This window comes from Doryrhamphus excisus, linkage group LG3, assembly GCF_037039965.1.
Source record: "Doryrhamphus excisus strain RoL-2023G ecotype Guam linkage group LG3, RoL_Dexc_Guam_v1.1, whole genome shotgun sequence".
NCBI lineage: Eukaryota > Metazoa > Chordata > Actinopteri > Syngnathiformes > Syngnathidae > Doryrhamphus > Doryrhamphus excisus.
Window position 1 is genome coordinate 14,049,439 of NC_136359.1, and position 27,316 is coordinate 14,076,754.

The 27,316-nt window shown below is 40.9% G+C and overlaps 1 protein-coding gene across 4 annotated transcripts in view; it reads left to right on the forward strand.

The window, feature by feature from the left end:
* arb2a (ARB2 cotranscriptional regulator A) overlaps positions 1-27,316 on the forward strand; it is a 139,799-nt gene that overhangs the window by 5,525 nt on the left and 106,958 nt on the right. For all 4 annotated transcript variants that reach the window (XM_078789689.1, XM_078789688.1, XM_058071921.2 and 1 more), the window contains exons 5-6: positions 11,263-11,328; positions 12,630-12,821. In XM_078789689.1, coding sequence (XP_078645815.1) covers positions 11,263-11,328; positions 12,630-12,821 — 258 coding nt within the window. The remainder of the gene's footprint in view (positions 1-11,262; positions 11,329-12,629; positions 12,822-27,316) is intronic.

The following is a 27,316-nucleotide window of genomic DNA, read 5'->3' on the forward strand; positions in this document are numbered from 1 at the left end:
TTTGCAGTGCATTTAGCGAGTGAAGATTTTTTTTTATAGTTATTACCCTGTGTCTCTACACAATAAGTTAGATATGGTAGAACCAGAGAGCAATAAAGAGCGTGGAGTGATCTTTGATCGAGAACAAATTTTGCTTTGTATTTATATTTTGAATATGAGATTTCCAGCTCATTTTTCATCTATTATGATCCCCAGAATTTTTTTTTATTCACCCTTTCAATGTCTGCACTGTCTATTTGTATTTGCACTTACATTTTTACATATCTTTTCTACTATTACCAAACAGCATTGTTTTGGTTTTACATGCGGATTAGGTATAATGGGCAGAATTCCAAAAAAGTGCAATCTTCAGTGTCTACAATTTAATCATATGACACCAAGATCCGCTGTGGCGACCCCGTAATCACGGAAAAAGCCGAAAGAAACACCAACATAGCGCTACTTTTAGTTTGGTAAATTTTGAGTAGATCCCTATTTTGTGAAATAAAACCTGCTTACTTGGTCGGATTAGTTAGTAGAGCTCACTGGTACGATTGAATTATTTTTTTTTTCCATAGGGTGGTTTCCATCTCCCTTGGAGATAAGGTGAGAAGCATTGTCATCTTGGAGAAACTCTGAGTAGAAACGCTGCTCCTCCACATTGAGAGGAGTCAGATGAGGTGGCTATGTATCAATACTACTCACCATAGCACAGACCTTACTTTTTCTATTGCGTGCTGATTGGTGACCATAGGAAGACCAGTCACTGTGTATGTTATTTGTACTCAGAGGCTCTACCCAAATGTTCTCTAACAACATTCTGAATACAACCACATGGAATTGCATTCAGATAATGAGCAAATATTGTTTTGTAATATTGTTTTTTCTTTTATTCGAATCCCTCCATGCCACTTTTAATTGTGTGTGCATTCTTTGAAGTTCAAAGCAAAGTGATCGAGGCTTTTGTGGGATTACCGGGCTGTTTTTATCATTTCTAACACAGGTAGAAAGTGGCTCCTTTGAGAGTCAGCCTTCTGTGAGGGCTTCTCCGCATCCTTTTTGCCTGCTAATGCTCGGAGCATCTAAAAGGTTTTGAGATATAATAAATGGCAACGGGCTAGCTGAGATTTACAAATACAGCATGCATCTATAAATGTGACAAATTCAAGCATCCATGGGTGGCCACACATTTGGAGGCATAACAAGTAATCACCAAGCAGTATGTATGCAAATGTTTGTTCGTTATATGATTAAAACATTGACAGAAGCATCAGAGGGGAAAAAATGAATAGTGTTGAATTGAGCTTTTGTAATGATAGAATATACATGCAGTGCACTGCAGGAAACTGAGAAGATGGGGACACCACCTGAATGAATAAGCAGTATCATCTGTCTCTTAAGGCCATCAAATAAATATATCTAATAACTAATGAGGAATAAGGAGTAAGATGTATGTGTTGGAGTATTCAGTCTGTCAGTGGTCTATCCTACCTTAGCATCACGTAGACCATGACATCACGGAACGTAATGCAACGTTAACTGAATGAACAGATTGAAACTTAGCTAACTGTGCCATTGTGTCATCTGATATATGCTGTTACCTTGGCTTGATACTCACTCTGACCCACTTGCCAACTGGAGCTGGGGGGTGGAGGGGGGTGTATTGCATTGTGCCACTCTCCCTGTGTTGTTATTTCTCTTCTGAATGTGAGACATATGGTTGGTCCGACGTCCCTTCCTCCACACCTCGGTCTATCTTTCTTCTACTCTTTCTTTCACCATCTTTACGTCTTCATGGTGGTGATGTGTCTGGGGGACCCTGACTGTATTGTCAGACACATCACAGCACCAGATGTCCAATTTGCACTTCAACCTTGTCTGAATGGAGCGACTCATAGCGCGATGGGAGAGTGTGGATGGTGATATGATGTCCTCCAAATGAAAGGTATTGCATTGAATGTGCACTCTGTTTTTAATCCACAGAAATAATTTTCAACATTCCGTACATGTGGACATAATGGGATGTGAGGACTTTACTTGCAATATTAAATTTGTACACATACACTCAACACCAGCTACTAAATCAAGTCCCTCGCCAAATCACTGTTCAAATTTTGTGGCTTCACAATATCAAACATATGCACATTGAATCAAATTTGGTTAGTGGAGAGTGCCAGTGATTCACATAGGTTGTGGCCGACAGCAGCTCCTGTGTGAATGCTCGCTGAATGGGTTCACTGCTTGTTAATAAAGCCATTGAAGTGCATCGTGAGTCTCTCCTTAACCACAGTATTACAGTAATATTCTACACTGGTCACTGGTCGTCAATAAAAATACATTGACAAGATGATATCCACCTCTGGAAGTATGCTGACGTGTGAGTCGACAGTATGTTACATCTTATTTATGTTCAAGATGTGATATTTTCTATTATCACATACTACAGTATTAATTGGCCCTGTACCCTAGAAACCGCCCATGAATGATACGGGAAAAGGCCGAAATGATACTGTGTCAAAGCCCAGGGCAGTGATACTGATAAAATATAGAGTTTAACCATGTCCAGTATCAGCCCCCGTAGCTGTCCACTCAGAGCGCGCTGCTCTGGTATCGTGCCCGTGAAACAACCAATCAGAGAACAGCACATGAGTGCTTAGTGCCTAGTGCTTCGCCAGTCACCAAAAAACCCAAACTTGATTAATGGAACTTTAATTGTCAGACATTGATAACATAAGACTGTTGATAAAATATTATTGTTTAAATATTTTTGCAATTGTTGTGTTTACACTGTTTAGATATAATACATGTAATAAACTGAACATTTTCTGCAAACAAAATGGTCTTTTGATTAAATAGTACGTGATAATAAGCTCATGATTAAATAGTATGTGATAATAAGATCATCACATGGTTTGTCTGGTATCAGGCCCAGTATCATGCCCCCGCGTGCCAGTTTCAGCCCGAGACCAAAGGTCGAGGTACCTGCCCTGATACCAGACAAACCATGTGATAACCTATAATTATGTCTACTGGACTGGGTATTATTATATTTAAATGACACTGTCCGAGGCAGGGTATACCCTGGACTGGTCGCCAGCCAATCACAGGGCATTACCTTATAATTTAGCATTCACATTGTTTCTTTCTAAAAAGTATTATTATATTTGTCAAAAAATGTGTCAGTCAGCTCTTGTTTTAGATCCAGGGATGTACGATATTATCAGTCGACCGTTATTGAAAAGGAGATATCGCTTCATTTTGGTATCAGTTTTGCTGCCTATAATGATATTAGTGCACGAGTGACGACGTCATGCTCCAGCTAAGTTGCCTGTCCCCATCTCCTACAATGCATTACCCTAACACAACTTTGTAACACATGTTTGTATCACAGAGGCATCTGTGATTTGACAGTTGTCAAAATGTTATCGCAGGAAAATCTAACTACCTTCAAGCTTCCTTGTGATTTTTGGTAACTGAATCAAATTTCAAGTCTACCCTTTCTTCCTCTTTCTAAATGAGCTCATTTACTGTTTCATTCCTCGGTCTCCTTGCTGAATTTCAATATTTGGCAGTAGCAAAAAAGGACATCTGTGGTTGTCTGCCTTTGGTTAAGTAGGACAAATAGCGATTCTTCTTTAAAAGCACAATTTAACCTTTCAAGCTATGCTAGCAGCGACATAGACGGTCTTATTATATGCTATCTTAGTTAACCTTAGTTCGTATCTCTTGTGCATTTTTCATCACAATAGCTACATGACTGCTTTCATGCAGTGCGAGGTGTGTGAGCATCGCTGCTCGTTACGCCGGGGTCACCTCCGCCTGTGTTGGTGTCAGTCGTAGTCGTAATTCCTGCGATTCGGTGATGAATGTCTCTGATGGAACACGAGCACAGGGCCTGGCCCAGATGGAGCTCTATTAAGCTGTTAATAAACGAGGATTCTTCTGCCTGCATCTGTGGCATGGAAGGCACTTACAAATTTGCAAACACACACATACGCACGCACATACATGCACACACACTCGCAGAGCCAAAATATTATAATGAAGTAAAGCAAGCCAGATGGCTGAATTAGAAAGCAGTCTCGTTTTCTCTTTATCTCTTCCTCGCTCTCGTTTTCTCTCTGTCTGTCTCTTCCACACTCTGCTGTGTCTCTCTTATCCTTCAACATCCTTCCCCCACCCTGTGTCTCCACATAATGGATCATAGGTGTTGTCATAGGTGACCACCTGGTTCAGGTTTAAGAATCCTTAAGCACGACGCTGAGACAAAGGGCAAAGGAGCATCCCATGACTAATAGAAAAATACAAACTTAAGCCAGCCAATATCTTGGTTTAAAAGATTCCAAGAACAACACGTGTCTTTGACAGCAGCTCAAATTAGGAACTCTGGTGACAGGGACTCTATCCTGTGCTTAATTAAAGCATTTGGAGACCCACTACTCACAGACCATTTTGAGGCAAACCTAATGAAATCTCTGGGTAGATGGACTGTAAATGACAGCTGTCTGCCCTGCCTGATTCCCCATCATCATCATCTCCCAGGCACACTGCACTCCCAAAACACTACTGGAGGAGTCAGGCACAGTCAACCAAAAATGGCTACAGGGTGAGGTAGATTAGATTCAAAAAGAGAGTGGGAAAGTACAAAGGCTGGGATGCTGAGGTGTCAGGGCTGGCATCTGTCGCTACAGCCGTCGCCCACGGTGGCATTCACTACTTTACTTTGAATTAGCCCTCTTCTGGCTTCTCAGTTAACACCTGAGGAGGTCATTATGAGACTATTAGGGGAACAGGAGAGGGAGCGGCAAAGAGGAATATCTTATCCTGCCGAGTGTAAACAGTCTGTCTGTCTGAGAACTTTCAATCCCCCAGGAGATCCCTCACTCCTCAGACAGAATGACAGAGACCTCATGGGAATAACGCCAGACTTTCGCTCTCTCTCTTTGTTTCCCACATGGACTGACAGATCACAAATTCACAACACTAAGCCCTATTTTAATACCACTTTCTCACTGTACACAAGGCTGACTTAAAGTAAACAATCTTTTTTTTTTTATTGCCTAATGCTTTCTCTCATTCTTGCATTCTCTTTCTCTGAGTGCTTTGTTGTTGTTGCCGCTGTTGTTGTGTTGTGTATATTGTTTGAGGGGATTTTCTTTTTTTATTTTCTGCAAAAGCACAACTGCTTTCTTGGGTGGAGACAGTGATACAGTACAGAGCACCTCTTTGGGTCCATTATATAAATGGCTCCAATGCTTTTGTTGCACACCAGTTTGTTTGGCAAAGTGGCATTTGGAGAGAATGCTGTATTACAGACATGAGAGGTACAGGTATATCTCCTGTATACTGTGCACCTGACTAATACGAAAACATGGACACATCCGTTTTGTACATACTGTAGTTACCAATGCTGGCTGCTAGATATTCTTCCAGTAGGTGGCTTACTAAAGCAGAACAGTGGACTCTAATTTCGTAGACCAGGCGCAGGCACGGCGCACCTGCACCGCCGTGCCAACGGGGTGTGGCCGGTGCACGTTGCAAATTTCGCCTCCATTCCTCTCACCGGCGAAAGTGGCAAAGAGGAAGGAGAGCAGTCAGGAGAAGGTTTAACACAGAAGAGTGTAATCTTAACCAATCAAATGAAAGCCTCTCATTGCCTTTAAAATGCGTCGGACTGGACACCACGCGAGTCATTCCCCACGTACACCACTGTGTGGGACACGTCATCTGTTCCTGACAATTACGTTAAACACAGCATCATGCTAATCCAAGGATCATTCCTGCTCTACATCGCAAAATAGGAGAGAAAAAATGAACAGTAAAAAAAATATATCCTGCAGCCGATTTTAACAGCCAACTTTGTATTAATCGTTGTTTTTAGTTGTTGTTAATTATTAGTTGTCTAATGGGTCACTTTCTCTGTTTCCATAAAGTCCGCGCTGCGGGAGGGGCGATCTGCCGTGCTTCCAGCACAACCACGGAGATGTGAGTGGAGCTGTCTTGTGCTTTTTTTCTGGCCCAGTCTCTTCTAAAATGTTGATTTTGGGGGACATTCTTATTTAGAGGGGGCATCGCCCCCCACCCCAGTGTAGAGACGACCCTGGTTGGCATCATACTATCAGCTGCTGCCAGGTTGAGTTGTGAGTGTGAGTGACGTCTCAGATGTGATGTGACAATTAATACCAAAATATCCATGCTGGTTCAGACATGCTATTTCTTACATTAAATAGTGGTTATTGTCATAGTTTTTTTCCACTAAAATGTGCGCGGCACAGAAAAATCTGCCTGTGAGGTTTTGGTGACATGTCTGCACTGTCCGCCTGTCAGCCAATTTACCATTACGCAGGCTGCGCTTTGCCTGCGCCCCGAATAGACCTGGCAAACTTTTTCCGCACCTTTGGTGAGCTGTTTTGTCACAAAATTGTCACTGCACCAAGCTGAAAATTGGACTCCTCCCCTGGTGCGCCGCCACGCCCATCTCGGCATAGTCCAGTCTCCCAAATGATTGTATTTGCTGCTCACAGTGGTGCACTGGGCCACATTACCACTGCGTGGGTTGCACCACGCTCTGCCACCCTGCGCCACCTTGCGCTGCGCCACGAAATTAGAGCCCAGCGTCTCCTCCATTCAGTATATGCACTAAATTGTGACTATTAAAAATGTCACTATTTAAATACGAACTTCAAAGTGAATTGTTTGTAATAGCAGGATTTAATGTCATTGACATTGTATATGGACATACCATTCTAACTTTACCAAAAGTATTATTATGGATGTTGCTTGCAAATGTTTTTCTCACTTACTGAAATATAGTTATTGAGAGGCAAAAAATAATTTTTGTTACCTACTGCTGTTGTCTACTCACTGACTAACAGAATACTAACATATGATTTTCGGTTTGTCTGAATTCAGATGTGAGTACAAAACGTTTTGGTGTGAAAAGACGGCTGTTTGATACGTTTCTACCCCCAGGGAAGCATTGAGGCGTCGTGTAATGTATTAAAAGTTTCTGCAGCTCATTAAAGCAGTAGGTTTTCTATTGTATCTATATACTATATATTGACTTATTTCTGTTTCTGTATCTTTAATTTGTCTCCTTGCCATAAACAGTGGGAGGGAGCTGGTTTCCGGTTGCATAATCTTGGTATGTTAATCCAATCAAGTCATTCAATATGAAAGACATACATTTTTATAAACCTGAATGCCCGATCTGAAAGTTGTATTAATACCTCATGATGTTGTTTTGTGCAAGAGGTGGTGACATAACTACACACTACTAAAATACATCACCGTTTCAGCAGTTTTGAGCCATAAAAACGACCACAAGGTGGCAGAAGTGCATTTGATAAGAGCTTGGCATGGATCTTTTGCATATAACAACACATCCACAGCAAGTGAGAGGTGTGCAGTGTGCACAAGGTTAGGCATTGTAGGGAAATTTTTATGCATGCACATGCCCACACATGACATTTCCAAATGTGGAAATTGTAAATGGTTTGGCTTTCATTGCATGTTTATTCCTAACATATGACTTGAAATCACCACATAAAATGTGCATTGCCTTTTTGCCAAATAGTGTACATAACTTTTTGGCTGTGTTTTGTGCATATACGCACACTTTACAGATGAGCCCCCCCGCTTGTCAACTCGGACAGTGCAGCTCTTAAGGCATCAGCGAGTGAGGTACACACAACATGCTGTCACACAGCCATACAAGCTTGTATCTGTTACATGTGCTTGTGAAGGCTCCTCCTTTTTACCTCAGGTACAGTCAGACCAAATCAGACGTGACTCTCATCATCAGTGGGAAGACACACATTATTGAACTCACAATAAGTGACACGTGCACGCTGTGTGTGGGACTTCTGTCTCTGTGTAGTCTCCTTCACCATTAAGCCTTCAACCTGGTGTTTTATGGAGAGATTGTCATGGGGATGAAGAGTTGATGTCACTGCCCACCCACTTCAAGGACTCTAATCAAGGCCTGGAACTGTACATTAGTCACACTCTTCCCTTCATCTGTACAGCCTTCCACGGCTCCTCCTGTCAGCTGTTCACTACAGTATGACCTGGCACCAGATTCCTCCCTCTGGGTATTCCCTCCGCTTCTCTCTTCTCTTGTCTTTTCACATTCCTCCCCCTGAGCCATCCTGTAAGTCCTTTGCTCCTTGATCCTCTGTGCCTGTTCTCATCCCCAATGCTTCCTCTACACAAATAAACCGCAGACACCCGAGTGACGTCAGCCTCAGCAGGCCGGTTTTCCCCGCGGTCACAGTGATGTGAAAAGTTAGATTCTCTCTCAGGGTACAATCAATTGTGCAGTTGGTTGTAATTGTGTTTATTTTACCATAATGGAACTTTTGACTCACATATCATCTACATAAGCATCATAGATATTCAATATCAGTCAATACAATGATAAAATCAAATCCACAGCTATGCCAGAATCTATTCTTGTATTTTGTAAAATGGTAAATTTGTAGTAACGTGAATAAGAGGCTTTCTCTGCAGATGTGGAGACACAAGTCCCACAAAAAAGCATGCTGTTTGTGTGCCAAAATGTGTAGTACTGTAAAAAATGTTTTTTCTATTCATGTTTTAATGTTTTATAAGAAACATTTTAATGCATTTTAATATACGTTGTATTGCTGGGATGTCCAAACCTTTTTCCACCAAGGGCCGCACAGTGAAAAATTTAAGGATGCAAGGATGCTTTGATATTTTGTAAACAAACATTTACTAGATATGCCAAGAGGTTACAGTATTTACCGTATATTTCAAGAAAAAAAACAGCATCTCAGCTTTTTTCCCCCAAATATTTCAACTTCCCTCTTCAAAAAATCTGTTCTTTTCATTCTCTCTTTATTCCTATTATGCTTTAATAATATTTTATATTATAATCTCTTCTTGGTATTTTGACTTTTAGTCTTAAGGTCACCTGGCTTCATTTGATACAGACAATACATAATACATACACGTAAACCATAGCACACAGCCAGTATTCAAGTTTAAACTTTGGATCCCTTTTTGCTTTAATCAATTTATAACACACATTTGTTCTGTCATTTTTTTTATCAGTTCTTATTCTGTATGAGATGGTGCTCAGCACCTGAGGCACTGAACAAATAACATATAGTGCAAATGAAATTTCCTGTGAGTCTTATTGATGTTATTAAAAAGTAGCATACCAAAGCCCGATATCATTTTAGTCATCATCAGTCCGGCTGACATTTTAGTGAATTAACTGCAGCGGCTAGGGTGGTGTGGGGGTGGGGATGATATGTGGTTGTTTTGGCTCTGCTTGCTGTTTTTCAATCTTTATAGGGTCAAATTGTGGATCGATCATCTCATTTGGCCAGACTGGGGTAGCCTTTGATTGGCTTTCATAACGCTAATATGTGTCTGGTGTGGATCTAGATGTGCATGCTCTTCATAAGCAGTAAATCAAGTTAGCATTGAGCTTGTTGTGGCATTACGGAGCAGAGTGCTATTGTCATTATTCAGGCAATCTTCAAGCGGCATAAAATATATTATTGCTGTCCTCCCCTTTTCAATTATGTCACGTGGTGACGTGTCATTTTTATGTCACGTGTCAGCATGAATGATTTTTATTTAATGTCACTGTTTAGAATGTATAAGTAGGTTGATAGATTGATTTATTATATGATAATTTATTGTGTATAAGACGCACCACTGTTTAAGCTGCATCCGCTAAATTTAGTGGAAAAAACGCAAATAGAGTCTAACAGTCTGAATGCCATCTTTGACGGAGGTTGAAAATCATCACACAGCAACTTACTCAAAAGGTAGCTAAGAAATCTACAAGAAAAAAACCCCCAAAAAACTCTTAACTTTTTCCCAAAATGCAATTCTCATTGGTCAATGACTGCCATGGCTGTTGGGCCACCAGAGGGAACTCGAGTACAAATGCATTATGGGAAAATGTTAAAGTAATTAAACAAGTGTTGAAGTAAAGTAAACAAGTATTGGTACTTGTCTTGCATATTTCATAGCTACCTAAATGTAACCTTGATGGTCCTGATGGCTTCCAACTTTACTGGCATTACTGGAGATCCAACCTGAGATGCACAGTGGAGCGGAGCGGGATCATGATCTGCTTTTTCCTTCAATGGAGCAATGGAGCTTCAATTTGTGCAGGTGTGTCAAACGGTAGTTGGCTAGGTGGAGATGTTGCAGGGGATATTCCTCATGACTGAAGGCCCTCCTCTGTGTGGTAATGACATGGATTTTTCAACAGGACAACACTGCAGTTAACAATACCTGCCTGACAAAGGACTTCTTTGGTCCAAAAGAGTGATCTTACACCTTTCATTCTGTGTGTTCCCCTGATCTAAATCAAATTGAGAACATTTGGGGATGGATGGCAAGATAAGTTTACAAAAATGGACATTCATTTGCAGACAGTGGATCTGTCCTCCTGGGAACATTGGCATCAAGCATGCCCAAACCAAGTTTTCAGCTGGGGGATTTAAAAAAAAAAACAGCAATTTTTTTAGCTATTTTAAACTTTTGGTCAGCTGATGACCAAAATTCACTTCCATCTTTCCATCCTTAAGATCAGAACCTACGTGGTCATACTGCATCTAGTTAGCCAATTAAGTTATGATTGCATGAGCCATCACGTTTAAGAATTCAGCCTCATAACAGTCGGCATACAAATGTCTCGCATCTGCATCATTTGCGCCTAAGATTGAATCTAAAGCTGATGACTCAGCTGTGAGACAGTCAGTGATTGATTTTTGTTTGTGTTTGGGCTCAGTTGGTTGACCGACTAGCGAGCGTGACTGGGATGCGGACACGCTTTGTAGCTGTGGCGCCGCCACTAGCCCTTGTTTCCTCATCAGGCTGGGACTGCAGAACTAAGCTGAGCAAGACATGGGAGAGAAAAAGGAAGGGAGGAAGAAAAACGAGACAAATTGAATAGAAAGTTGTTAACGTCACTGAAGCATGAAAGTCTTGTCCTGGGGTTGGAATGACTCGTATACAAGGTTCTTTAGTGCTGTGGCTGCAGGGATAAACATAACTTACATCAGCCCTTCTTGTGTCCTGGAGATTTCCTCTTCTGGTACTTACAACCTCAACATTCTCACACTAAGATTCAAGTACCATGCACCATGGTGGAAAAATGGTATATGATTTATGATATGGTTGATATTACCTGGACTACTGTACAAGAAATGTTCTTTTCATTTATACGATCAGCAATTTGAAGATATCATCCAACAATTTTACTGATGTTACATCTTTTCCCCCCCTCTCCAGATCATCACTCAATATGTTTATGAGCTGCTGGAGACAAAGTGCAACCTGACTAAAGCAATCTTACCAGTAAGTAGTCGGAGTGAAAAAAGGCCTTTTATATTTTTGATATATGCCAAAGAGAGTATTGAATAGGAAAATTGACACAAATGCATTATCATGTGATTGTGATACTGAAAACAACATACAAAGAATACTTTTGTGCAGAAGTCTTTGTCCTTCTTTTTCCATCAGTCCCATTTTCTTTCGTTCCTCTTTTCCTGTTGCTACTCTCTTATGCTTAAATCCTTTGTGTAAAGGTGTCCTCAACAAACTGCTTTGTGACGTGTTCTTTCAAAGGCCCGGCAGTGCAGCATGCTTAATCTGTTTTGCATTAATGTTCTCTAAAAGAGGAACTTTCTACTCTTGTGGAGATATTCTTAGGCCAGATCATCCAGGCTCAGCACACTCACTTGATCCCTGTTATTTGTTGTTGAAAGCATGTGCGCCTCTTTTCTCCTCTATGTATAACCCATCTATCTTTCTTTTTGGTCTTTCTATAAACGCTGTGATCATTTTTCAGGATGCTTGAAGAATGTTAGCTCTAACAGGGTCCATAAATCAACCCCTAACTAGGGATTTTAGCGCCTTTACACATTTACTGGTTTATCTGCCTGGACTATTTGTATTATTATTCCTCAGCAGAATGTCTCTGTTCTGCTTTTCTGTGGCCCACCCACCTGTGTGTACTAGTGTGCATTTGTATGTTAGTGGTGGGCCCATCCACCTGCGTTGTATTGAACTTGTGACCAATGATTTTAAGAAGATTAACTGCAGCCAAGTATAGTGAGAGGGAATGAGGAGAACCAGAGAATAAAAGGGCAAGATATTCTCCCCCACTCTGTTCTCTTTGTCTGCTTGGATTAAGTTCTTGCAGCTGCCACCCATGGCTTTTATGGACAGTGTTTGTCTCCTTCGAGATTCTTCTTGCCGTACTAGGGAGTGCATGTACATACACTCACTTATCCTCTGTATCACTTTCTGTCTCACTTTTTATCCCTTTCTGTTTTCTCTTCATGGTTAGTGTGATGATGCATGTTTTTCAAATCATAAAATCCATCAAAGCGAAGGCTGTGTCTTTGTAAACACGTGCAATCAGTGATACTTTTCACAATGGAGCTTTCAGTTGAAGCTTTACATGTAGTCATAACTTGACATTCTTGACAGAGTGGAGTGAAAAGTGTCAATGCAATCCTATTAAAAAAAAGGAGATGCAGCATATAAAAGCAGCATTGATTAGAGGAGTCTAGATATTTCCTGCCATAAGAGCTTTTTTGGCTGTGATTCAAAGAACAATGTGACTAAGTTATGTTTCCATGTTTTTTCATCAGCTTGACGCCACTGTGGATGAGCCTTTTACTTTTGTCTACCTAAGTCCCAATGCCTTGTCCAACGCATCCAAGCTACTGGTGCTAATCCAGGGCAGCGGTGTTGTGCGGGCCGGTCAGTGGGCTCGAAGACTCATCATCAACCAAGACCTGGATTCAGGAACTCAGATTCCCTTCATCACCAGAGCCATGGAGGTAGGACAAATCACATTATTCATGTTATATAAACAGAGACACTGACTTGCCCATATGCCAATATGAATGATTTTCTATACGCGATCTGTGATTGACCAGCCACCTGTTAGGGGTGTTCCCCACCGCCCAAAATCAGCTAGGATAAAATCAGAATACAAAGCACATACAATATGTGGTGCCATGGGTGTGACACTTTACTTGAGGAGATACCTTGGATGGGCGGAGGGTTCAAAGTCATGTGTTATTGGTCTGCTTTGTGTTTTTGTAATATGAACATATCTTAAATGTAATTGATTTGCAACTCATTGAACAGAGATACATTCATTCATTCGGCAAGGGAAATTTATATCAGTATAATATTTATCATATATATATATATATATATATATATATATATATATATACACATTGAATTGCATTGAAAATCTGGTAATTTGACATACATGCCCAATGCCTTCACCTTTTTTGTTTATCCTTAATTAGATATTGTTCACAATTAACCGGGTTCCTGATCACACACCTGTGAGTACAAAGCAGAAGTAGTTATTTACTCGTGTCACATGTACATGTGAAATGCAACCAAAAGAGGCCCCAGCCTCCCTTACAATTTTCATCCCTACCTCTTTGCTCATTTGTCAAGGCTGACCACCTCTACTAATTTCATCGGCCTGCTGTTCAAATTGACTTAGGGGGATTCTTGTTCTCCCACCCACCCCCTCGTCCCTCCGCTGCATCCATCTGAATGCCATTAGCCGTTTACCTGCTATGCACAACTTCTGGATACGTTTGTGTTGCATGCCTACATGTCTACGGATGATTCAGCGACATGGAGAGTGTCTTTGTATTGTGCTTAACTAGGCTGGAATTGCAGTGGAAGGAAGCACCGTGCTACGGAGAGCCAAAGTGACAGGCTAGATATAGAGAACATGGGAGCGCGAGTCTTGCTCGTTCATCATAGTAAACAAGAATTCCTACACTCTGACAAATCATCATCCAGGTGTTTACACAGACAGACTTTGTACTGTGGTGTGCACAGGAAAGATATTTACAGGTCATATTTGTAGTCAATTTGTGCTGTCTGCATCTATTTCGACAATGTTTGTGGCTCAGTCCGTCAGTGCATGAAATTTGTGTCAATGCTGTTTGAATGTACAAGAACGGCAGACACCCTTCTGTACCATTTGGGTAAACCGTATCGCTTCACTTGTTAACTTTGGTGTGTTGGTTAAAAACACGTTCCTTCCTTTTTGGTTTCTTGCTATGTCATGTTGCAGTACTTCCATGCATTTAAGAGAAAAAAATCTATAATAATGTACATTTATAAAACGCATAATATGTCTCTAAATAGTGTGATCCATCCAGGTCATTGAATCACAATCACACTATTCAGAGGGGTGTACTGCCAAGTGAGTTTAGTGGGTTAGCCAGGCCTGTTAAGCCAGGCTTACCTGTACTATAAATGGGGCTGTCTACATCACCATGGTAACTTGGACTATAAAAGTGCTACTGTTTCACTGTGTAACTCATGCTGAGATGGCATCACCATTTGTTGAGGATCCGGTGGACCTAAGAGCAAGAATAAGTCGAGCATCACTATGATGGGAGTGTTTTTTTTTTTTTCCCGCACTGTCCCTGATGAAATTATACACTTTTGGCTGAGGGAATACACTACAATTGCTTAGTTTTTGAGCCAAGCATCAGGAAACATTCAATATAATTTGGCCAATGTTAGCAGACATATATGACACAGTAGTCCTTTTGTCAGTACTCAACCCGTCTTCTTATATTGCCACTACATAATTAATTACTCTTCATTCCTGTGAGTTCATTGGCAGTACTCACACATCATTCCAACTTAGTTCTTATGCCCATTTAAGATGACTGGATAGCATACACATTTTCTGGGTCTGGTGTGTCTGGTCTGTGGGGTGTACCGGCCTTTCCCTCAGGGTGTTACCAGGTTTGAAGTGTACCAGAATGTGCATCATGCAGTCGGAGTAAAGCGGTCCTATCTACTTACCTCTTTGAACACGAACCGATGGTGCCTTCTCAGATGAGAGCCGTATGGTCTTCTATTTTTGTAAGAGCAGTCCGGTTGTGATTGAGAATACAGAAATATGAAAACTTAGATATGAAATAATATATCAGTTAAAAAAATGTTTTAGCTATCATGTTATTACTTAAATGACTCTGAAACTCACAAGGTATCAGGGTTTTCAGGCTTAAATTGATTTTTATAATGAAGATAAAGATAGACCAATTGATGTTTTTTTTATTTTTCTTCACTACAAACCATTTTTTGCCTTACTCAGCAAATATTGTACTATACAGTAAGGAATATTGGCATTGGCATTCATATTTCATTTAAATTGTTTTGTAAATGACTGTATCTCTGACATCACAATCCTACATTATTTCTAGGCATACTATTTGATGTTTAGATTATGTACTTTTTCACAAACATTGTCAATAAAAAAGAAGTATTGCCCCTCGTGCACTTCTTGTGAAGTTACTCCTGGGAAGTCAATTGGAAATTCAATGCCTTCAGCAAAAGGTCAACTTGAGTGCATTGAGAGGAGAATATGGGGAGCACTTTTGGCTTTACAAAATACACCCTAATGATTACACACTGACACACACCGAATTAACAGCCCTATTTTATGTGTTCACATTTAAAAGTGTGTTTGTCTTTGTCTGACAGCATGTGAATGCTTTAAAATGCCGTTTAGGCATTCTTAGCCATGTTCCTTGAGAGCTAGTCAGCCTTTTCTCACTTGCGATGGGATCACAACTGCCAATCAGTGTGCATGTGGGAGAAATAGCTGATGGTGCAAGGTAGTAGGGCCTTTCCCACCACACATGAACATGTAAAGTCAATCTTGACACCACGCTAGAGGTAGGCATTTCAAGAAATTACCTTACAAACATATTAGTATTTCTCATTAATTGTTTTAGATTGGTTTTAGACCCTGCTGACTGTTCTGAACTCCTGTTTTGATGCCAATTCCAGCAGGAGGTTCCATATCTAATGTCACGTTGTCCCTTTTTATACACAAATTACCTGAATTAGACAAAGTTAGTCAGAATTTTTTTTTCAATAGGTTAATTGGCTAAAATGCCCATCCCAAGTGTTATTTAGACAGGTAGGAAATGTCGCTGTCATGACACATTACTAAAATGACACAATGTTTGTTTTACATAAATACACACTGGTGCGTGTACACAATCACATTGTCACATCTATCACCAGGTGTGGTTGTGTCATTTGAAAGTCTCTGTGCTGCGTGTTGACTTTGTGTGTGTGCGCGTGTGGAAGTGGTTAGTTCTGCAGCCTCTTAAATGACAGGTGAGAGGAGCTTACTCAACAGAGTTGGGGAAATAGGTGGAAAAGATGAATCTGATATAGAGATAGGAAGTTGGTTGGGATGGTGGTTTATGATTGGTTTGAAGGCTGCAGAGAAGAGGAGAAAGTGAGCTGCACGGAGAAGATTGAAGCAGAAAGAGCAAAAGCGGAGGAGTGAGACTGCAAATGGGGTGGGACAGGCAGGATAGATGCTAGTGTAGAGAAAAAGAGAGAGAGGGGGAGAGAGAGAGCAGGCAGAAGGCAAGCATCTGACAGCTCCACTACTGGGAGAAGGCCTCTTAATGACAGCTTATTCCTTCATGATTTCAATTCCTGACAGTCGACAGGTCTGCTTGTTGCACCATGGCAGCTGTATCATTACCTTCTGGCCCTGTCACTGCTCTGCATCCTGAGACTGAGATGGTGGAGGGTGGGCGCTGGGGGGTTTGAAAGAGAGGGAGGACAAAAGGGAGATTGAGAGAGTCGATTGCCGGGCTACTGTCAGAATAATCAAGGAGTATCGAGAGGTGGGATCATTAGTTATACTCTCTCTGTATAGATTGGAGTTAGAGGACTTGACTTTTGGTGTCTGGGATGCACATGAAAAGTGTTGTCATCATGGCTATCCTGCCCAGAGACAGTTCATGCTCGTTTTATGCAAAATTCCATAGCAGGAGCAGGAAAAAAGTTAGCAGATATTATGTGTCTTCAATTGACCGTCTGAAGAATGAACACATTTTGTTTTCACCATAGACGAGTACCAATAATTTCAAAGAGAAAAAGTGTTGATTATCATAGAATCTTGTTAGAACGTCTTTGTCCTGGCTAGATATTGCTAAAGCACATAAAATGAACCTCAAATGTACATTCCAAATTAGGTTTTGTCTTATTACAAAGAGACTCACTCTCACATGCACATCACTGTATGTCACACCTCATCATTATTAAAGGGGAGCACCCAATGTAGTGTTTTACACTTCTTTTTACTATTTGTTTGGCAGTACCCTTAGAATTGTACATTCCTGGAGTATGAATTAAGTAATCAACAATCAGCCATTATGAAAATGACCTTTATAAATCAACTAATCTAAAGGGGAAATGCATGTGTAGATTATCAATATCCAGGTCCTGGAAATCAATACATGTTGAATCAACTGGGTTTGGATTAAAGGGGAACATCTGCAAGTCCAGTTAACCTTTGAGCTATAAAATTAAAGATGTAAATATGACCACAGATCTATGGCTTCGCCTTGCCTCTAAACTTCCTCTGGAGACCCCATGAGTGAGAGGGGGTGTGGTGTCAGAAAGGTGTCAAAAGCCTTCGGGTTTGTATCTGCTCTTTTTCAATGGATGGCTGAAAGGGGGCAGTGAGGCAGACCGACTCAAACACCGTCTCAAAAAACCCTCTTGAGTTCAGTCATGTGACCTCCCTCTACTCCTTTTGACTTTTTTTCTACTTAAGTTATGATGTCTCTTTCAAGATAAGCCACTGCACTTGGGCCTGCGTTGTGTCAAGGCCTTCTGCACTGCACATCTTGGTCCTCAATCTGTGCCCCCCCCCCCCAATTCTCATTAGTTACTCTATTTCCCCCCAAGCAGTGGTTTTGTACTGCTGTTAGAGGTGTTGTGATAGCATTGAATGTACAATGTCTGTACAGTCTATCTTGGGGCATCAGGTGGCTGCAGAGGCCAGCAGGTATCATTCTATCCAGCCATCTTAGCTTAGCCAGAGGACAGCTTCTCTGTCTTGGTGCGCGGCTGGGGGGGTCAAAACCTGTTCTGACTCACTATGGCCTTGTAATAGCAGTGGCACAACCAATACACACACAGACACACCTGCAGGTGGAGAGGTCCCAGCACATCCCGCAGCTCAGATCAATGCACTTGACACCTTCAAAGGCAGATGCAGGGCCTGGACTTGCTCTGGGGTTAAACCTCTTTTAAATAGCCTCCCGCGGGAAGGCAGCTGTCAATAACCCACCATAATTACCGGGGCCGGGCCCGCCAAGGGCTCGGCTGCACGGGCCAAATTAAAAATTGATCAGTGGGAGAGAAAACATTATTTTGTGGTGGTATTCCCTGTCCTAACTGCATTGCTGCTGTGTATGTGAAATCTCATCAACTGGGATGCAAGCTATATATCTAGAGACCTATTTATCTATCTTTCTGCAACCTACCAAATGTCCAAATGAACAATACAATACTGTCCCTGTTGTAAAAGGAATTTGCATATTAAGTGTTTTTCAGCATGCATGCACGTGTGTGCACTCACACTGCATGCAAGACTGTGGGAGCATGCAGCTGATTGTTACGTGGTTTTTTTTTTTGCACATCATCCCTGTAGTGTTTGGCACATGTGTGTGTGTGTGTGTGTATACACCTTGTGGCAGTATATTGATTGTCCGAGTTTTTCTTGGCAGGGAGCCTTCGTCAGAGGACAATATTAAGAAGATATGTACACCCCCAGGCTTTCTGTAGCACACTGTTGTTGCACAAGCCACTGATGAATGAACACTTTATATTTAAGCAATATGAATATAACAATGGATTTGTAGTATTTTGATTTGTGTTATTTCAAAGTGTTGATTGGCCTTCTTGAATCTTGTTTGGTCTTTATTATTTCTTCTCAAAGTTTCTCAAATCCACACTGAATTCAATTGTGGAATTCTGCTTCGTGCAAAGCCCTTGTACAGTGACACTTCCGTCATGTATTTCACCATAGAGGCGGATGGTGCATTCGGCACCTGGGCCTTCAGTGGGCCGGTCAGGATTGTTTTCTTCCAGACACCAGTAGGAGTAAATATGTGCCACGGCAGGGATTTGAACAAGGTTGCCCCTGTATAGCGCTAGATTCATTAGAGCTGCACCATACAGACATTTAGAGAGAGGGGGACCCCGACACAAGTAAGACAGCTGTGATTGTTGCAAGATTGCTGCAGTACTAATACTCCATCAATAATAACGGAAACCCCATCATCTTCAAATACATCATCGCCAATAGTCCTGACTTATAACACTCCTAGTTATTTCTAGTTTGTGACTAATTTCCACCAGTAATGGGCGATACACCGGTTCTTGTTAAGTTGCCGCTCAGCCAAATGTAACGAGCGTGGATAAAATGGCTTGGCATCTCTGTGTGGAATTTGCATGTTAATGGTAATGGTTTTATTTCATTTGAACATGCATCAGATTACAGTTGAGTGCATCACATAATCAGTACACAGTTCCATATGTCCAAAAGTAGTAGGAAGAAGCAAAGCTTATTAAATCCTACCCCTCCATCTGGTACTTTTACAATCAGTAAACTGTTACATTTGTTCTCCATGTGTGTGCATGAGTTTTCTCCAGGTACTCCGGTTTCCTCCCACATTCCAAAAACATACATGTTAGGTTCATTGGCGACTCCAAATTGTCCATAGGTATGAATGTGAGTGTGAATGGTTGTTTGCCTATATATGCTCTTTAATTGGCTGGCGACCAGTCTGGGGGTACCCCTCCTCTTGCCCAAAGTCAGCTGGGATAGGCAAACCTGCTTTTCATTCAGGTTTTCAGTTAATAACATGAGAAGACTAAATAATAAATGCATTGGGAAATACAAAACATGACTTGTGGATACCAGCATTTTGGTCATGTTCTGGTAAATCAAGCATATTTGTTTGGCTTGAAAGAAGCTATAAAAATAAATGTTACTAAAATGAATAGTTCTTGGCGATTTTCATGTTGTAAAAGTTGTTCTCACAAGAAAAAACTTTGGTGACCCCTAATATGGCCAGTAGTACATTTACATTGCATGTATGTGATTGGTATTGCTATCCGCGTTGGACGATTTCACTCATGGGACTAAATTGGGATCAGTATCAGCAGCATAAAAACCTGATCGGATCATCCATGCATATATCACAAACACGTACTGTACGTACCTATATAACGGCAAGATGTTACATTAATATTGTCCCTATACTGTGTGTTAGAATGCCTCCATAGTATGTGTGTTTTCTCACTGGGATAAGCAAATCACAGAATGAAATTTACTGTAACCATTGCTGTGAAAACATAAAATAGGTTCTCAGTTGGTGGTATTCAGGATTTTTGTGAAACCACGTAGCCAAGAGGAGGATGCTAAAAAACAGCACTCAAAGAGAAAAAAAATATCTAATCTTGGAACATAATCAGGAAGTACATAGTTTTTCCCTCTTGAAATTAAAAAAGTAATATATCATCATGTGTTGTGTGTGTGTGAGGTGGGTAGTAGGTCATTTACAGCTGCAGGCGGTGTGTGTGTGTCCCAATGGGAAGGTCTTGTTTAGTCTTTCCTCCAGAGGGCCTGAGGCTGTGTGTGCTGGATGCCTCCTCACTCTCTCCTTGGGAACACTCGTCCACAGCCAACACACACTAACCAAAAGAAAAAAGAGGAAGAAAAGACAAGTACTTGCACATAAAAATCCACCGTGATCTTCTCAGCAATTTGTCAGCTTGTGCTATGGCATGTGTGCACTTTTGGGTATGTGCACCGGTTCCTTTGTAAAGTTGACACGTACCTTCCATCACTGCAGGTTTGTGGAGGTTAAAAGTGCTTAGCTGTGGATGTTCCAGGGGGAAATTGAGTTTTGTGAGAAGCTAGTGGTGAGCGGATAGGTTACCCCCCCGTTCATTTACACTCCAGCACACACACACATAGAAGCACACACACACACAAACACACATACACAATCAGCCACTGAGCATCTCTTGGGTCAAAGTTGAATCCTGCTGTAAACTCCTGCTCTTGTACTGTGTGTGGCACACTTTGATCGATGAGAGGAAACTCAGTGCTTAAATAGGGGTTACCAAGGTCCTGGGGGGGCACACAGGGTTTAGAGGCAAACAACACAACAAATCTTTCTCTTAATAGTTTTAGTGTCAGCTCTTTGGTTAGAAATGAAAATGAATGCTGAAAGTTGGCTTGACTGTTCCCAGAAAAGTATAGATTTATAGCAGTTTTCAATGCATAATAAAATAAACTCCAATCTATTAGCACTCGGGATTATGTCACATACAGTCAATTAAACCATAGATTTAATATAATTTATTCCAGCCTGATAGTGCCCTGTGTATGTTAGTCAAAATACTATTTTTTTTAGTTATTTGCTATTTTTGTCATAATTCATTCATAAGTTCTATGTTCTTGAGATATGTTTTACAAAAAAAATTAGGAAACAATGACTGCGATGACTGCAGTAATCAAATTTGTTCAGCCTTTAGATAATTGTTTGTGTCCTTGTGGTTTGTAGCCGCCAGTGTATCCTGACCATGTACCATTTACACTAGATAATGAGACTCAACCTGAGGCCTGTTTTTAAAATAACATCTTAATGAATGTAATTTGTAGTGGTGTACGACTACATAATCATACTTATTTTTTTTTTAGAATATTTTAGAAACTCAAACCCATTGCTGAGATCATGTTAATGTTAAAAGGTCTACTTTTTTTATTTTTCATGCTGAAACCCTTTTATGTTCAAAGCTGTAATACACCCATGCATGGATAGCTGCTTCTTGTGTAACTTGTCATATTATCATTACCCCAGTCATCTCCAACCCGTGCATTTGGTATGGCTTCTTCCCCTTTTTTTTAAATCAGGTATTATGATACCGGTGATAGAGGTTATTTCCTTGCCGTATGCTGACAGCCTATTCCTAAAACCTCTCAGGAGCGCACAGTGCCGTGTTTGGCTGACTTGTTTGCGCTGATGTCAAGTTTTAGTGGTTAGCAGGCGGTTACCATATGCCTCTGTGCTGCTGTCACCCCCAATGTCAGTCAAACAAATGTCACCCGTTGCTCAGAAACACACACACAAACGGTGCGGTGCACATACAGAGACACGATTATTCGCACACCCGTACATAAACATACAAATACTGTATATCTGGCATAAAAGCAAATACGAACAAAGTAAGAACATACAGTTGCCTCATCCATTCCCTAGTTAGGATGTCATGAGATGTTTTTAGCCTGGTTTGGTTTAGTTTGTTTTTGAACATGTATAAAGCCTTTGTTTTGCATCCTTCTGATAGGTGCTTAAAGGGACTGTATGCAGCTGGCTCAAGATGTTTTTTTGTTTTTTTTTTTTACCAATAGTGGTTTAAAAGAGCAGGTTTTACATACATAGTTTTACATTTATGAATTCAATTGAATAAAATTGCTTTAAATTCTCATTCAGCCCAAATAAGATGATTGATCAATCACCACTCTTTATGTATCGAGACTTCTGTAGCGCGTCCACACACATACGAAAGCAGTCTCGAGTCGATCAACAATTTACATTCATATTGTTGTTGCAATATAGGCTATATATATTAAATGATGGTTAACGTTAGTAGCTCATATACGTAGCTACAGCCTCATATAGGACATGGACAGAGAATCGTGAATTTCAGACATACTGTGGCCTGTGTCCATGCTACTTTGTGCATGATATGAACATGACATAGTTTAAAAGACAAGATTATATTTAAATAGTGATTGGTTTACTTTGGTTAACATTGTACAATAGATTGAGGAAAAAAATGCACACCTTGTATTGTGAACACTAGATGTCCTACAGTCTTACATTTTACCTTTATTCCTTCCTCTTTATGTGTTGGCGGTTGCTTTCGCATGTTAACAGTTTTCCTTCAGTGTTCTCAAAGGTAAAGTGGCCCTGCAGCTCTCTGTTCATTTTGACCTTGCTCAGTCTTGCCCTTCTCTCTCACTCACTTTTTCTTCATCTTTATTTTTTTTCCCCTCTCCATTTCTAAGGTTCTAGTTTTTTCTCATGTGGTGTTTCTGTGGACGTTTAGTCTAAAGGGCATCACAATCTACTCTTTGTTGTGTTGCAGATCAGGGGTTCTTCAACTCTTAAGTGAGCATCAAATGGAAGGCAGCTTTTGGCACGACTGGCGTTAAATTTATAATATAAATCTGGTGTATCAGTATGTGGTGTGTGTGTGTGTATGTATGTATATATTATGTGTGTGTATATATATATGTGTGTGTTTATATATATACTATATATATGTTTATGGATATATATCAGAAGAAAGGTATACTTGATGACACTTGATCTACTTTTCATATCTCTTGTTATTAAAAAGTCTGTCTATTTCATATAATTGATGATCGGTTATGAAATCAGCAAATCAAGTCCTCTGGCCAGCATTTTTGAGAAACTCTCATCCCTTTAGAATTGTTAAAAAATGATTTGCTAATGAAGGAAATCAAATCAAGTCATACTTAACACATAATTGGATGCTAGGATGCTGTGTAATTGGATGGTAGAATTCCACTATAGTCGATGCAACAATGGATGCCATATGCTTGTGAAGATGATGTTGCATTTGGCATAATTCCACAATGTGTGCTTTTCCAGTACCCCAACCACTTTCACAGAAGTTATAAGCTTGTGTAAAAGTAGTAGAATGCTTCTATCTTTTCAGTATAATGCAGTCCAGGGCATACACACTGAGTAAGGTGTTATCACATTTTATTTTGGAGATTTTAATTAGGTGTTGTGTTTATTTTAGATTTAAAAGTTTTTTCCAGGTGCATCTGTCTTTCGGCCCCTCCTTCTCTAAATGAAACATTAGGTGGATAGTGTTGTAAGAGACAAGAAGTGGTAGAAGCAAGAAGTGGGGAGCAATGTCTCAGACCCAACACTGTGCTCTGTCTGACTGCAGTGGCTTGTGGTGACCTACTTGCAACCTCTTTGAAGTCCACAAGCTGATCTTTCTCTCCCTCTCTCTACAGGCTGCAGAGGAGATCTGCTGCATACAGCTTTATTATAGCAGCAATGGAAAAGGCACAGATGAATCAAATTCTGGGGTCTTGAACTAAGCCTTGCTGGCCACTATTATGTGTGCGGTTTTGTGTGCCAGTATTCACACATTGGCAAGCACCTGATTGTGTGATTTAAGATACTGTATGTGTTTAGCACTGTGTGTGTGTATGTGTCTGGAACATGAAGCCATAATGTCATGCCAAAACACGGCCTTTATCCTTTAGCTGGCCACACGAGACAGTGGTTCATTGTCAGGAGACCTGGCCTAGAAAAGCCCAATCACTCCACATCCAGCCCCCCGTTTGCCCTCACCATGCTGCCAATGCCGCAGTCTTTACTGTGCACAAGTGTGTGACCCAGTTCAGTTGCTGGTCTTGCAGCCTGCCCCTGGAGAGGGCATACATGTTAGGGCACAAAAACCCTCACATGTGCATGCTCTCTGTTAGATAATATGTGGTGGTGAAGAAAGGGCAAAATAGATTTTAATTGTAACATTTTGTACCTTCCCTTTACCACCCTGTCCATGTTATCTGTCTGATACTGCGACTGGGTTTTGGTTTCTTCTGAATACCAAATGCACTATGTTGTGCTTCGGGAGTCTATTAACTTTTCCAACCATTAATTAACAATATTCACCCCAATAAGTTTGGGATCTGTTGGCTTTCTAGCATAATAATTTCTAGACTCCCAAATAGTCAACATATGACATAGCCTCCAAGTGAACTCGAGCTCAATTATCTCTTGCTGTTCTCCTGTATGCTGCCGTCTTCCCACCTGCTCTCCATTGACAGCCTGTGAGTGCAGACTTACTCTGCTAGGGGCATGCATGACCTTTTTCTCACTGTGCCTAACACACACGCAAACACACACCCGTCTTCAAGTTTGGCTTCAATTAAAAAAGAAACCCACTTAACTTTTTTTGCTCTTAGATTCAGCTGCTTGTCTGTTTTCATTCGCTTCCTTTGCCTTCTTTCTGAAGGTAGCCTGGGGCCTCGTGGAGCCTCATCAACCCTTTGCCTTGGCTAGATTGCATACAGGTACCCTCTGTGGCTATTTCAAATGACTTAATTAGCTTGTGAAGAACACCCCCCCACCCATCCGCCCCTCCCGCTTCCATCTTCTTCTCTCTCTGGTTGTCTCCTTTTCTCTTTCTTCACAGATAGCAAGAGAAGAAATGATTGAGCCCATGTGACACATTTAGTCCCTTGACGTGTGGTTTCACTTTCTAGGTCATGCTCTGGCTGTGAAACCGACTGCCTATTACCTCACAGAATAAGATGACACACACCGAGATATACAGAGTGACAGTGGGAAGTGTGTATGCAATGCATCTCGCTCCCCTGTGCAAACACACACGCCTCATTCTGTTAACTTTGAGTGTCACATGTGCAATCTTTAGCTTCAGGCTACTTACATCAACCATCATTTATAATTGATCCTCTTGTCATTGATGCAATATTTATTAATTACATAGGCAAACAGATTGTTAGCAGACAAGCGGAAATGTGGTGGCTCTCTGCTTTGCTTGCTCGGTCCATGTAATCCGATGCTGCTTTTGTTGTTTTATATCCCAAGTTGTGAATCCCCATACACAGCAGTGATCAAAGTGTGTGCTTCTCTCAGATCGTTGTTAAATTCTGTGTTTTTTATCAGTGACAACAGCAGCCTAAGCCCCCATGCCACAGATTTGCCACATGGGGATGCACCACCTGCACTCAAACAGTACATCATCAGAAACATGTCGGACATGTTAGCAGTCCAAAAAAAGAACAGGTTAGAACTTTAGTCAATGACAGCTGAATGGTCCCCATACCTGTTTTTTACGGTTGTCATCTGTCAAGGTCTTGAAAGTTGAGCGGAAAAAGTTTGGGCTCCATAAAGCTTTACTGTAATGAAGTGCCTGAAGGAACGACATGACCACACGAATGTGATCGGTGGTGGTCATCAATGACTAAATGAGTTCTTTTGCCCTTCAGGGTGGGGAAAAAGATCTCAGGGGGATTTGGAGACCAATGAGCCCGTAAATTTCTGTCCCGTTGGTCCAGTTCTTACTCTCCGGCTGGCTTCAGGCCTGTGTTAAAAACCTGGGCCTGCTAAATTAAGTTTGTCTGCCTGTGGCTTCACATACACACGCACAATGAAGTGCAATTACAGCTGCTTGAAGTCCGGAATTCAGCCTTACTAGTGTGCACGGAGGTTCGGCACACTCTCACTTTCACTGTCCCAATACCCAATCTTAATTGGCTTTACCTTCAGTCTTTTTCTCTCCTTCACTATCTTTTGAGTATGCCTACAGGCCTGCTGATATGCTACTTGTGTTAAAAATCGGGGAGCGGAAAGTAGAACATGATATAGAGCTAAAGTCAATATTCAGAGCATGAAATTAATTTTGGCTGTCCATTGAAGGACATGTAAGTCCACTGTTAAATTTTTTTTTTTTTTCTGATTTCAATGCAAAATATGAACGTATGTTTTGATAATATTTTGAGTTCATTAAAAGTGGTTTTGGTTTTCACACAAAATAACCCAAATGCATTTTTTTATCTATAGCAAAACCCTTCAGTCCCCAAGTCAGGTCAGTACGGAAAAGGTTTGATACATTTTTATCTTTTCAGTAAAGGCGATCCTCTATAAACGGTCTCGAATAGCATCTCATAACTGGGAACAATAGTGATTCTACAGTTATGTTTGCCTTTGCGTATCAAATGGGTCTCATGGTGCCTTTAAGCTCACATTTCTGAAAAGTGATTTTTCCTGGAAGTCACAAGTGTAGAAAATACTGTATTGTCTGAAAGGACATACAACATAACAAGAATTAGTGGTTGCACAAATGTATCCCTATGATGAGGTTATGAGAAATAAATTGACTTCCTTGATTTAAATTATTATGAAGAGGAATATCAATGAGCAGCACTTTCACAGTCTCAAAAAGATTATACTTTTGACAACACCCAGCAAATTTATGTTTCATAAAATATGTCTCCGTGTTGTTAAATAATAATTCACTTTTCCACACAGCTTCACCTCTGAAACAACTTCATTAAACTGTGTGCTCATTATGCAGACGGCGCTATGGTTTTATAATGCCAGTCCTGAGACTGTGTGATGGTATGAATTGATAGTTTACATACCCAATGCCAAGGGCACCACCAAGGGCTCATGAATGAGAGATGAAAAGGAGTAAAAGTGAAGCAGAGGAGGAAGAGATATCGCCTCTTTTTCTCCTTCCTCATCCATGGAACTTGCTAATTAGGCCTCCACACTCGCATGTCGTAGCTGCAGGGACAGAGTTCAATCGTTCACCTACCTATCACTGAGCTACGGCCATGATAAACCGGGATTACCTGCTACACTGG